At 49.5% G+C, this 14,012-nt stretch overlaps 1 protein-coding gene across 5 annotated transcripts in view; it reads right to left on the minus strand.

The window, feature by feature from the left end:
* LOC122543394 (beta-1,4 N-acetylgalactosaminyltransferase 1-like) overlaps positions 1–14,012 on the minus strand; it is a 159,082-nt gene that overhangs the window by 42,276 nt on the left and 102,794 nt on the right. For all 5 annotated transcript variants that reach the window (XM_087985553.1, XM_087985556.1, XM_087985555.1 and 2 more), the window contains one exon: positions 1,406–1,586. In XM_087985553.1, coding sequence (XP_087841679.1) covers positions 1,406–1,586 — 181 coding nt within the window. The remainder of the gene's footprint in view (positions 1–1,405; positions 1,587–14,012) is intronic.

The raw sequence follows: 14,012 nt of genomic DNA on the forward strand, positions 1-14,012 counted from the left end.
CTTGTACAAGGGTGTCACATCAGCAGTTTTTCCATCTGCTGGAAACTTCCCAGAATCCAGTTAGAAACATTTCAACTAATGTCTCCACTACCTCTGCCGCCCCTTCCTTTAAAAGCATTGGATGCAGGTGATCAAATCCTGGTGATCTCTCTGTCTGTATCCAAGGGCCCGAACACACCTTCCAGGTGAAGCAGCACTTTACCTGCACTTCCCCACAATCTAGTCTACCACACTCGCTGCTCACAATGTGCTCTCCTCTACATTGGGGAAACAAAGTATAGACTGGGGGACCGTCTACACAGAACGCCTATGTTCTGCCTACATACAAGACCCCTGAGCTTCCAGTTGCCTGCCAGTTTAACACCCCACCCTGTCCTCTGGCCAACCTCTCGGTCTCAGGCTTGCTGCAGTGCTCCAGGGAAGCTCAGCACAAGCTGGAAGAACAGCACCTCATTTTCCACTCGGGAACGCTGCAGCCTTTAGGACTCATTATCGCGTTCAATAACTTTCGGGCTTGATCTCTCCCATGTCCTTACTCCTACCCCCACACACCAGGCCTTGTTATCATTTAGTCTGCTATTACACGCATTGTTAGCCAATAATTATCCCCATTAGTAGCTACTTCATTCTCCCAGCCAGATCATTATCCACTCCTTTGTCTGTCCAGCTGTTCTCCTCTCCCCCCACTCTACCTTCAGCATAAAAAACATTTTCCTCGCTACCATCAGTTCTGAGGAAGGGTCACTGCCTCACAGCACCAGGTTCGATTCCAGCCTTGGTGACTGTCTGTGTGGAGTTTGCACGTTCTCCCTGTGTCTGCGAGGGTTTCCTCCAGTTTCCTCCCACAGTCCAAAGATGTCCAGGTTAGGGTGAATTGGCCATGTTAAATTGCCCCATAGTGTTAGGTGTGTCAGTCAGAGGGAAATGGGTCTGGGTGGGTTACTCTTCGGAGGGTCGGCGTGGACTTGTTGGGCCAAAGGGCCTGTTTCCATATTGTAAGGAATCTAATCTAAAAAAACCGAAACATTAACTCTGATTTCTCTCCACAGATGCTGCCAGACCTGCTGAGCTTTTCCAGCAATTTCTGTTTTCGTTTCCAGTTTCCAGCATCTGTAGTTCTTTCGGTTGTAATTTTGTCTTGCCTTTAGCCCTATTGAGTTGGTCACATATTTTCTCCCTCGTGACTGAGACTGCGTTGTCTCTGGGGCCGTCGCAGTGTGCGCCACTATCGGTGAAGACCGATGCTAAAATATTGTTGGAAATTATCAACCGTTTAGGAACATAGGAACAGGAGTAGGCCATTCAGCCCCTCGAGCCTGTTCTGCCATTCAATGAGACCGTGACTGATCTGTGGCCTAACTCCACCGGACTGCCCCTCAGTTACCCTGCACTCTGAATAACCTACCTGTGTCGGCCGTGTTGGGGTTGAAGATGGTGTTGCTGTAGGTGACGAACTGCAGTTGCCGGTTCAGGTTGTCGAGGCGAGGGCTCGACAGGGACATGTGCACCTGCCCTTCGCCTTGGATCGTCACCTCGTCCACCTCGGCCGCCACGTCAAAGGTTCCCAGCGTCGCCGTCAGGTTGACCTGGAAGGCAGAGATTTTGCTCACTGTTAATCGCAGCCTCCTTGGGCGTTTGTGTTTCATGTGTCATTTGGAAGGCGTCTAAACGCTCAGAAAACGGATATTTGGATGCTCCTGTGTCGCAGCTAATGAACTAGGTGTGTCTTGTGTAACTTGAAGGACCAAATTGGAACTATGTTCATGAGGGGCATGGATAGGGTAATTGGACAAGGCCTTTTCCCTGGGGTGGGGGAGTCCAGAACTAGAGGGGCATAGGTTTAGGGTGAGAGGGGAAAGATTTAAAAGGGACCTAAGGGGCTACATTTTCCAAACAGAGAGTGGTACGTGTATGGAATGAGCTGCCAGAGGAAGTGATGGAGGCTGGTACAATTATAGCATTTAAAAGGCATCTGGATGGGTATATGAATAAGAAGGGTTCAGAGGGATGGTGGGCCAAATGCTGGCAAATGGGACTAGATTGCGTTGGGATATCTGGTCGGCATGGACGGGATGGACCGAAGGGTCCTTTTCCATGCTGTGCATCTCTCTGGCTCTTTGTGGTGTTCACTTATTTGTAACACAAGATTGTGTGACGTTTGGAGGTGCTGGACATGGTCCTACTGACGCCTGGGTTAAAAAGTGCCGAGCAACAGATTTTATAGTTCAGTTGGACTTTGCCACAGAACTGAGAGAAGGAGCAATTGCATTTGGACCCCTAAAGGTTTGCAGGTGAGAGAAAAAGCAATGGACCACTCTGAAAACAAGAGCTTCAAACTCAAACAAAGACCTAGGTCCAACCGACCGGCTACCAAGTTGACTATCTTCCACGGTTGACGAGACCATCTCCAAAAATCAAAAGAACTGAGAGAATGACACCTCATTCCATCCTTGTCATTGGTACACTTGACCTACAAAATGTATTCCTTGTGATGATATTGTCATGGTGGTACTCTGCGTCCTATTTGAATGATTTTGTCTGTGTGTGTTTGGATTTAAAGGGGGAATGTTTTAAGTTTAGGAGCGGATCATGCATTTTGCCACTTGTTCAAAGATAGGCTTGTTGCAATAAATAAGTCAATGAGACTAATCCCTGGAATGAGCAGATTCCCTTCAGAGGAAAGGCTGGACAGGGTAGGCCTGTATCCTCTGGAGTTTGGTAGAGTCAGAGGTGGCCGAATTGAACCGTATAAGATCCTGAGGGTATGTGACCGGGTGGATGTGGAAAAGGAGGTTTCCCCTTGTGGGAGACTCCAGAACGAGGGGTCAGAGCGCCCATTTAAAACGGAGATGGTGGGGGGGGGGAAACATTTCTCTCTTTCAGAGGGCCACGGGTCTTTGGAATTCCCTTCCTCAAAAGGCAGTGGATACAGAATCTTTCAATCTTTTTGTAGCGGAGGGAGATAGATTCTCGATTCCTGAAAGATTATCTGGTGGGGGGGGGGGGGGGGATATACAGGGATGGAAGGGTGAGGTTAAAATCAGATCAGCCATTGAATGGCGGAGCATTGAATGGATGGGCAGAGTGGCCTCCTCTTGTTTCGTGTTCCACATGCTGTTTTCTTCTTTATCGATGAAACCCTCGTGTGGAGTTTCTTTTACCTCAGATAATGGTCGAAATAAAGCAAAATTACTGTCCTTGAGATTAAATCAGTCAGTTTGAGAATGGTGACAGCTCACGGCCTAGTGTGTCTTGATTTCTAGCTCTACGAAGGATTTCCTGATGTTTTTTGGTGATTTGTCTGAATGAAAATGTTACAAACAAATGGACAAAAAGACTTAAGGTTCAAAATATTTCCACTGGGGAGGGGCTGATGCTAACCAAGCATCTACTCAAGATTGGGCTATTCTGAATTTTATCTTATTTTCCATGTGATATGGGCATCTCTGGTTGGGCCCAGCATTTATTACCCATTCCTATTTGCCTATCAGAATGTTGCAGAGGGAGCTCCAGGATTTTGACTCAGTGACACTCAAGAAAGGATGTTTCCAAGTCAGGATGGTGAGGGGCTCGGAGGGGAACTTGCGGGGGGGGGGGGGGGGGGGGGGGGGTGTTCCCATGTATCTGCTGCCCTTGTCCTTCTAAATGGTGATGAGTCATGGGTTTGGAAGGTGCTGTCTGAGGATCTTTGGTGAGTTTCTGCAGTGCACCTTGTAGATGGTACACACTGCTGCTACTGAGCGTCGGTGAGGGGGAGGGAGTGGGTGTTTGTGGATGTGGGGCCAATCAAGCGGCTGTTTTGACCTGGATGGTGTTGAGCTTCTTGAGTGTTGTTGGAGCTGCCCCCATCCAGGGGCAAGTGGGGAGTATTCCATCACACTCCTGACTTGTGCCTTGGAGATAGTGGGACAGGCTTTGGGGAGTCAGGAGGTGAGTTACTCATGACAGGATTCCTCACCTCTGACCTGCTCTTGTAGTCATTGTACTCATACAGCTGGTTCAGTTCAGTTTTGGGTCAATGGTAACCCTCCAGGACGTTGATGAAAATGACCTTTCATTTCCCAGAGGAGAAGGAAATTTCATCCACTACCAATCAACTCAGTGTCCATGCTGGTGCCAGATATGAAAGAACAACTGTGCTATCTCATCTCTGCATCCCGTAAATAACCATTGGCTCAGTTACAGACAGATGAATCCTTCAGGAAGGGAGGGATGTAAATAATGAAGAGCAGCTTACACACTCACAACAGGCAGATCGAAAATTGCAGCATAATTTACACTGTTATCCATATGTGCAGAAGCAAGCTAGGGACTCAATGGGAAACATCCATGCCTCGGACCCAGAAGCTCGGAGTTCACATCCCACTCCGGGACATAACAGACAAGGAAGAAGGTGTGTACATAATGCAGCTTGTGTATCAACGTGGAAGACCGAGAATGTACACCCGTAGTAGGCAGTAAGAGGGCTAATGCCACGTGACAGGATGGAAATTAGAACCTTTCCCATCACTGTTGATAGCTCCAGACTACAAGACACAGGCTCCGTGCACATTGCAACTCATGGGAGTGTTATACAACAACGCATGACACAGGTCACACTGGGGGAGGTCAGGTCACCGGCTCAAGGAATGTCTCGAAGGCTTGAGAGAGAGAAATCGAGGGCTTTCTAGACGGGATAGTGGAGATGACTACAGACATTCCGGCAACTCTGATTGGGAAAGGCTGCTAGTACAGACAGAGGAATTTGTAAGCAAACCACACAGAGCAGGCTCAGACAGCATGTTCAACATGTCTCTACACCTTGGTCACAAACAACAACTTGAACACAGTGTTCAGTTCAGTCACAGTCCCACATTGAGCACTGTGCCCAGTTCAGTGTCAGTCCCACATTGAGCACTGTGCCCAGTTCAGTGTCAGTCCCACATTGAGCACTGTGCCCAGTTCAGTGTCAGTCCCACATTGAGCACTTTGTCCAGTTCAGTGTCAGTCCCACATTGAGCACTGTGCCCAGTTCAGTGTCAGTCCCACATTGAGCACTGTGTCCAGTTCAGTGTCAGTCCCACATTGAGCACTGTGTCCAGTTCAGTGTCAGTCCCACATTGAGCACTGTGTCCAGTTCAGTGTCAGTCCCACATTGAGCACTGTGCCCAGTTCAGTGTCAGTCCCACATTGAGCACTGTGTCCAGTTCAGTGTCAGTCCCACATTGAGCACTGTGCCCAGTTCAGTGTCAGTCCCACATTGAGCACTGTGTCCAGTTCAGTGTCAGTCCCACATTGAGCACTGTGCCCAGTTCAGTGTCAGTCCCACATTGAGCACTGTGTCCAGTTCAGTGTCAGTCCGACATTGAGCACTGTGCCCAGTTCAGTGTCAGTCCCACATTGAGCACTGTGTCCAGTTCAGTGTCAGTCCCACATTGAGCATTGTGTCCAGTTCACTGTCAGTCCGACATTGAGCACTGTGTCCAGTTCAGTGTCAGTCCCACATTGAGCACTTTGTCCAGTTCAGTGTCAGTCCCACATTGAGCACTGTGTCCAGTTCAGTGTCAGTCCCACATTGAGCACTGTGTCCAGTTCAGTCTCAGTCCCACATTGAGCACTGTGCCCAGTTCAGTGTCAGTCCCACATTGAGCACTGTGTCCAGTTCAGTGTCAGTCCCACATTCAGCACTGTGTCCAGTTCACTGTCAGTCCGACATTGAGCACTGTGTCCAGTTCAGTGTCAGTCCCACATTGAGCACTGTGTCCAGTTCAGTGTCAGTCCCACATTGAGCACTGTGCCCAGTTCAGTGTCAGTCCCACATTGAGCACTGTGCCCAGTTCAGTGTCAGTCCCACATTGAGCACTGTGCCCAGTTCAGTGTCAGTCCCACATTGAGCACTGTGTCCAGTTCAGTGTCAGTCCCACATTGAGCACTGTGTCCAGTTCAGTGTCAGTCCCACATTGAGCACTGTGTCCAGTTCAGTGTCAGTCCCACATTGAGCACTGTGTCCAGTTCAGTGTCAGTCCCACATTGAGCACTGTGTCCAGTTCACTGTCAGTCCGACATTGAGCACTGTGTCCAGTTCAGTGTCAGTCCCACATTGAGCACTGTGTCCAGTTCAGTGTCAGTCCCACATTCAGCACTGTGTCCAGTTCAGTGTCAGTCCCACATTGAGCACTGTGTCCAGTTCAGTGTCAGTCCCACATTCAGCACTGTGTCCAGTTCACTGTCAGTCCGACATTGAGCACTGTGTCCAGTTCAGTGTCAGTCCCACATTGAGCACTGTGTCCAGTTCAGTTTCAGTCCCACATTGAGCACTGTGTCCAGTTCAGTGTCAGTCCGACATTGAGCACTGTGTCCAGTTCAGTGTCAGTCCCACATTGAGCACTGTGTCCAGTTCAGTGTCAGTCCGACATTGAGCACTGTGTCCAGTTCAGTGTCAGTCCCACATTGAGCACTGTGTCCAGTTCAGTTTCAGTCCCACATTGAGCTCTGTGCCCAGTTCAGTGTCAGTCCCACATTGAGCACTGTGTCCAGTTCAGTGTCAGTCCGACATTGAGCACTGTGTCCAGTTCAGTGTCAGTCCCACATTGAGCACTGTGTCCAGTTCAGTTTCAGTCCCACATTGAGCACTGTGTCCAGTTCAGTCTCAGTCCCACATTGAGCACTGTGTCCAGTTCAGTGTCAGTCCCACATTGAGCACTGTGTCCAGTTCAGTGTCAGTCCCACATTCAGCACTGTGTCCAGTTCAGTCTCAGTCCCACATTGAGCACTGTGTCCAGTTCAGTGTCAGTCCCACATTGAGCACTGTGCCCAGTTCAGTGTCAGTCCCACATTGAGCACTGTGTCCAGTTCAGTCTCAGTCCCACATTGAGCACTGTGTCCAGTTCAGTCTCAGTCCCACATTGAGCACTGTGTCCAGTTCAGTGTCAGTCCCACATTGAGCACTGTGCCCATTTCAGTGTCAGTCCCACATTGAGCACTGTGTCCAGTTCAGTGTCAGTCCCACATTGAGCACTGTGTCCAGTTCAGTGTCAGTCCCACATTGAGCACTGTGTCCAGTTCAGTCTCAGTCCCAAATTGAGCACTGTGTCCAGTTCAGTGTCAGTCCCACATTGAGCACTGTGTCCAGTTCAGTCTCAGTCCCAAATTGAGCACTGTGTCCAGTTCAGTGTCAGTCCCACATTGAGCTCTGTGCCCAGTTCAGTCTCAGTCCCACATTGAGCACTGTGTCCAGTTCAGTGTCAGTCCCACATTGAGCACTGTGTCCAGTTCAGTCTCAGTCCCAAATTGAGCACTGTGTCCAGTTCAGTGTCAGTCCCACATTGAGCACTGTGTCCAGTTCAGTGTCAGTCCCACATTGAGCACTGTGTCCAGTTCAGTCTCAGTCCCAAATTGAGCACTGTGTCCAGTTCAGTGTCAGTCCCACATTGAGCACTGTGTCCAGTTCAGTGTCAGTCCCACATTGAGCACTGTGTCCAGTTCAGTGTCAGTCCCACATTGAGCATCGTGTCCAGTTCAGTGTCAGTCCCACATTGAGCACTGTGTCCAGTTCAGTGTCAGTCCCACATTGAGCACTGTGTCCAGTTCAGTGTCAGTCCCACATTGAGCACTGTGTCCAGTTCAGTGTCAGTCCCACATTGAGCACTGTGTCCAGTTCAGTGTCAGTCCCACATTGAGCATCGTGTCCAGTTCAGTGTCAGTCCCACATTCAGCACTGTGTCCAGTTCAGTGTCAGTCCCACATTGAGCACTGTGTCCAGTTCAGTCTCAGTCCCACATTGAGCATCGTGTCCAGTTCAGTGTCAGTCCCACATTGAGCACTGTGTCCAGTTCAGTGTCAGTCCCACATTGAGCACTGTGTCCAGTTCAGTCTCAGTCCCACATTGAGCACTGTGTCCAGTTCAGTGACACTCCCACATTGAGCACTGTGTCCAGTTCAGTGTCAGTCCCACATTGAGCACCGTGTCCAGTTAAGTCTCAGTCAAAATAGAGCACTGTGTCCAGTTCAGTATCAGTCCCACATTGAGCACTGTGTCGTGTTCAGTGTCAGTCCCACATTGAGCACTGTATCCAGTTCAGTCTCAGTCCCACATTGAGCACTGTGTCCAGTTCAGTCTCAGTCCCACATTGAGCACTGTGTCCAGTTCAGTCTCAGTCCTACATTGAGCACTGTGTCCAGTTCAGTGTCAGTCCCACATTGAGCACTGTATCCAGTTCAGTCTCAGTCCCACATTGAGCTCTGTGCCCAGTTCAGTTTCAGTCCCACATTGAGCACTGTGTCCAGTTCAGTGTCAGTCCCACATTGAGCACTGTGTCCAGTTCAGTGTCAGTCCCACATTGAGCACTGTATCCAGTTCAGTCTCAGTCCCACATTGAGCTCTGTGCCCAGTTCAGTTTCAGTCCCACATTGAGCACTGTATCCAGTTCAGTCTCAGTCCCACATTGAGCACTGTGTCCAGTTCAGTCTCAGTCCCACATTGAGCACTGTGTCCAGTTCAGTCTCAGTCCCACATTGAGCACTGTGTCCAGTTCAGTGTCAGTCCCACATTGAGCATCGTGTCCAGTTCAGTCTCAGTCCCACATTGAGCACTGTGTCCAGTTCAGTCTCAGTCCCACATTGAGCATCGTGTCCAGTTCAGTCTCAGTCCCACATTGAGCACTGTGTCCAGTTCAGTCTCAGTCCCACATTGAGCTCTGTGTCCAGTTCAGTGTCAGTCCCACATTGAGCACTGTGTCCAGTTCAGTGTCAGTCCCACATTAAGCACTGTGTCCAGTTCAGTCTCAGTCCCACATTAAGCACTGTGTCCAGTTCAGTCTCACTCCCACATTGAGCACTGTGTCCAGTTCAGTCTCACTCCCACATTGAGCACTGTGTCCAGTTCAGTGTCAGTCCCACATTGAGCACTGTGTCCAGTTCAGTGTCAGTCCCACATTGAGCACTGTGTCCAGTTCAGTGTCAGTCCCACATTGAGCATCGTGTCCAGTTCAGTGTCAGTCCCACATTCAGCACTGTGTCCAGTTCAGTCTCAGTCCCACATTGAGCTCTGTGTCCAGTTCAGTGACACTCCCACATTGAGCACTGTGTCCATTTCAGTGTCAGACCCACATTGAGCACTGTTTCCAGTTCAGTGTCAGTCCCACATTGAGCACTGTGCCCAGTTCAGTGTCAGTCCCACATTGAGCACTGTGCCCAGTTCAGTGTCAGTCCCACATTGAGCACTGTGCCCAGTTCAGTGTCAGTCCCACATTGAGCACGGTGTCCTGTTGGTATCAGGTCATATTTTAAGGGATGTGACTGCACTCTGGAGAGGTGTTAGATTCTGAAAGCAAGTCGGGTGAGAGGGTGTGGGATACTTGCAAATGGGTTGCAGGTCCAATGCAGCCCCTAGTTTGAGACTCTGCTTTGTGTCCTGGTTTCATCATTCTATGAGCAATCACATCACCTGCTTTCTGAGAACCTGGGCCAGCTGATCTTGCTGCAATAAGAATACCTCTCAGCCCTGCGGATTTACACGGACAAGTTTGAACAGGAGGTTTCATTCTGAATGCAGACACTGGAAAATTAGACTGGAATGTCAGCCCTGTTGGTCTTTTCCATGATGAGGTGAGGCCATCTTTATTCATCGCTGCAGGCGATGATCTGAAATTCTGCTCCTTCCAACATTTATCTTAAATGGAAGCGTGGTTATCCACATTCCATCAGGCAGATTATTTGCAAAGAATCTACCCTCAAAGTGAAATGACTTTGCAGTTTCATCCTGAAACTGCCCTCCCTTAGTGGGAATGGATATTCCCTGCTGCATAATCACTGTTGCATTCCCAGCAATGGTTCATGTTCACTTTTGTATGCCTTGATGTAATCGCATTTCCACCAGACTTTTTCCAAGCTTACTGAGAGATTCATTACAGTCTCAGACAAGACCTCCTGTGAAAAAGTGTCGAATGAACTGCCCAAGCATCACGATGAGCTGTCAATGAAGTGGTGCTTTCTCACTCGTTAAACACCTTGGTGACATCCCAACCTGCCTCTTTAATTTTCAAGTACCTTTCCAAATAGGTCGACCAAGCTCGATTTGGAAGCCGGAGCTATTTAACCTATCCACACCCCGCACCACTTTATAAACCTCAATGAGGTCAGCCTCCGACGCTCCAGGGAAAACAGCCCCAGCCTGTTCAGCCTCTCCCTGTAGCTCAAACCCTGGCAACATCCTTGTCAATCTTTTGTGAACCCTTTCAATTTCACAACATCCTTTCAATAGGAGGGAGACCAGAATTGCAGACAATAGTCCAAAAGTGGTCTAACCAATGTTAGGCTGCAACATGACCTCCCATCAGTGCTGTACTCAGTGCTCTGACAATTAAAAATCACACAACACCAGGTTATAGTCCAACAGGCACTAGCTTTCAAGGCACTGCCACTTCATCAGGTGGTTGTCTGACCAATAGAGGAATGCATACCAAACGCCTTGTCAATTAGCTCAGCAGGGCTCGATCTAAAGGGCGGACATCTTGCCACACAGCAGTGTGCTCCAGATATGGCCTGCACATAGAACAAACTGATGGCGTGAGCTGACTCACTGGGCATCTGTCTTGGATACGGGCAGGTCAGGCACTTTAGCAGTGACTGCTCTCAAAAGCGAGCCATAAGGTGAGAGCAACGGGCCAACTGACAGAAAAATGGGTCACCACAGTTTTATCAAAAACACTGCAGGAGGAAGGAAGGTGTCCCAGCAGGCGATGAAGCCAAACAACAGAATAAAACGCTGAAGGAAGGGGGAAGAAAAAAGGAGGAAGCTGATAAAAAAAATACAGACTTGATTAAACGGATGCAGGCCAAACAGGTAGGAACGGCCTCCCTAGGGGGGAGACCTGAGAATGTCTGTGACCACACTGACAGGGGGACAGAATGTGAATCGACCCAGGACTGTTGGTATCTATTACAAACAAGGAAAAGCCCTTCAAGTCCAGCGGGAAATCTCAGCGTGAGGAGCCGGAGATTCGAAGCTAGGAGACGTGAGCGGGTACCTTAAATACTGGAAAGCGTCAAGGTGCCAGTCCGGTTCTGGATATGCCCGAATGGCGGGGGCACTACTTTGTGTATAGACACTCAACGGCTATTGGGGAGGGGGGGGGAATATAGATCCACGAGAGTACACAATGGCGCAGAGAAAAGGGAAATAAATGCATCCAGTCTGCATGATGGTTGGGTACGCTTGCATTGGGCTTGTAGAACAGATTGGCATGCACTGGCAAACTATGGGCATTATGTGGAATGTTCCCAGACATATAGGCAAGACCTCAACAGGAGATTGGATATATGCCAGTAGACTTAATTGAAGTACCAGGACTGACACACCTCCCTAAGAAACAACACTCAATGAAAGCAGAAGCCACAGCTGCTGTCGTCAACATAATCAAGGACCGAGGGGAGTAGGGAATAGTGGGATACGTCGCTCCGCCCACTGACTCTCTACTTGGGGTCAGCTAAAAAGCAGGATGGGTCATATCGACTCACTGTAGACTAGCAGGGCCCTGCGAGCCGTCATTCCCCAATTACATCCGATTGTAGCACGGGGTGGGGGGAGCGAAAGCCGAATGGTATTCTTGCTGGACTGTTAACCCAGAGACCCGGGTTCAAATCCTGCCGTGGCTGATGGTGGAATTTGAATTCAACTAAAAAAAAAATGTACAACTTTAATGATGGCCATGAATCCATTGTTGCGGGGCTGGGGAGTCCATCTGGTTCACAAATGCCCTCTAGGGAAGGAAACTGGCCCTTACCTGGTCTGGGCCTACACGTGACTAGAGACCCACAGCCATGTCACTAACCTGGGCAATTAGGGATGGGCAATAAATGCTGCCCTAGCCAGCGACACCCCTATCTGGTGCAGGGATTTAAAAAATACCAACCCTGCCACCATCTTCAATGTCTACTGCCCTAGATATGTCGGATGTTGGGACGTCATGTTGAGGTTGTACAGGACATTGGTGAGGCCATTTCTGGAGAACTGTGCCCAGTTCTGGTCGCCCTGTTACAGGAAGGATATTATTAAACTGGAGAGGGTTCAGAAGAGATTTACCAGGATGTTAAAGGGAATGGGGGGACTGAATTATAAGGAGAGGCTGGGACTTTTTCACTGGAGCGTAGGAGGTTGAGGGGTGACCTTATAGAGGCTTATAAAATCATGAGGGATATAGATAAAGTGAATAGCAAAGGTCTTTTCTCCAGGGTGGGGAATTTCAAGTCTAGGGGCCATACTTTTCAGGTGAGAGGAGAAAGTTTTAAAAAGGACATGAGAGGCAGTTTGTTTTACACAGAGAGTGGTTCCCGTGTGGAATGAACTTCCTGAGGAAGTGGTGGATGTGGGTACAGTTACAATGTTTAAAAGATATTTGGATAAGGACATGACTAGGAAAGAGTTGGAGGGAGATGGGCCAGGAGCAGGCAGGTGGGACTAGTTTAGTTTGGGATTAGGGTCAGCCGAAGAGTCTATTCCCGTGCCATGTGACTCTATGACACGTTGAATCTATTGAGTAGATGTTGATGGTGGAAAGGAATTGGGAGAGAAAGTGCAAAATATTGCCACCAGTGTGTCAGATTCCTCACTGAGGGAGAGCAGTGAAGATTACAACACCAACCCTGACCACATCGGTCCAAGCAGAATGCCAGTGGTGTGCTGTCACCTGCCCTAACAGCCCCAGACGTACCTGTTCCCTCCGTCACTGCTGCAGATATCAGCTCAGTCTTCCTGAGAGGAAACCCGAGGATAGCGACGGGCCCAAACAGTGTTTCTGGCCATGCACTTAGATCCTGTGCAGACCAGCTGGGGGAGGTATTCACTGATGTCTTCAACCTCTCCCTCCTTCAAGCCACAGTCCCCACCTGCTTCAAGAAGACCACCATCATCCCAGTACCTAAGAAAGCACATGCAACGTGCCTTAATGACTGCTGCCCTGTGGCTCTGACCTCCATAACCATGAAGTGCTTCGAGAGGCTGATCGTGGCCCACATCTCCTCGAGTCTCCTAGCCTGCTTTGATGCCCTGCAATTTGCCTACCCATGTAACAAGTCTATAGGGGACTCCATTTCCCTGGCCCTGCACTCCTGCCTGGAACATCTGAACAACAAGGGCACCTACATCAGACTCCTGCTCATTGACTGCAGCACTGCCTTCAACACCATGATCCCCTCCAGACTGATCCCAAAACTCTGAGACCTCGGTGTCAGCTCCACCCTCTGCACTTGGATCCTCAGCTTCCCGACCCACAGACTGCAATCAGTGAGGATAGACAACAGCACTTCCTGCACAATAACAGTCAGCACTGGAGGCCCCCAAGGATGCGATCTCAGCCTCCTACTGTACTCCCTGGACACCCACGACTGCATAACTAAATTCGGAATGAATGCCATCTACAAGTTTGTTGATGACGGCACCATGGTAGGATGGATATCAAACAACAGGGAGTCAGAATACAGGAAGGAGATAGAGGGCTTGGTGACATGGTGTAATCAGAACAACCTCTCTCTCAACGTCGGCCAAACTAAAGAACTGAGCATTGACTTCAGGAAGGGAGGAGGAGAACACCCCCCCATCTACACCAACGGAATGGAGGCTGAGAGGGAGGACAGCGACAAGTTCCTCGGAGTGACAATAACTGACAGTCTGTCCTGGTCTTCCCACGTACAGTTGATGTGACAGTCAAGGAGGTGTAATAATGTCTCCCCTTCCTCAGGCAGCTCAGGAAATTCAGCGTGTCCACAAGGACCCTCACCAACATCTCCAGATGCTCCACAGAAAGCAGACTGTCCAGGTACATAACGGCCTGGTACGGCAACTGCTCTGCCCAGGACCGTAACAAACTACAGAGGGTGGTGTGCACAGCCCAGACCATCACGAAAGCCAACCTCCCCTCCATGGACTCCATTTACATGTGGTGGAAAGGCTGCCAACCTCATCAAAGACCCCTCCCACCCCGAGAATGCTCTCTGCAACCCCTTCCATCAGGCTGAAGAGACAGAAGCTTGAACAC

The sequence above is a fragment of the Chiloscyllium plagiosum genome, unplaced genomic scaffold (assembly GCF_037043375.1).
Source record: "Chiloscyllium plagiosum isolate Xiang-an unplaced genomic scaffold, Cpla_swu_hap1 HiC_scaffold_53X, whole genome shotgun sequence".
NCBI classification, from domain to species: domain Eukaryota; kingdom Metazoa; phylum Chordata; class Chondrichthyes; order Orectolobiformes; family Hemiscylliidae; genus Chiloscyllium; species Chiloscyllium plagiosum.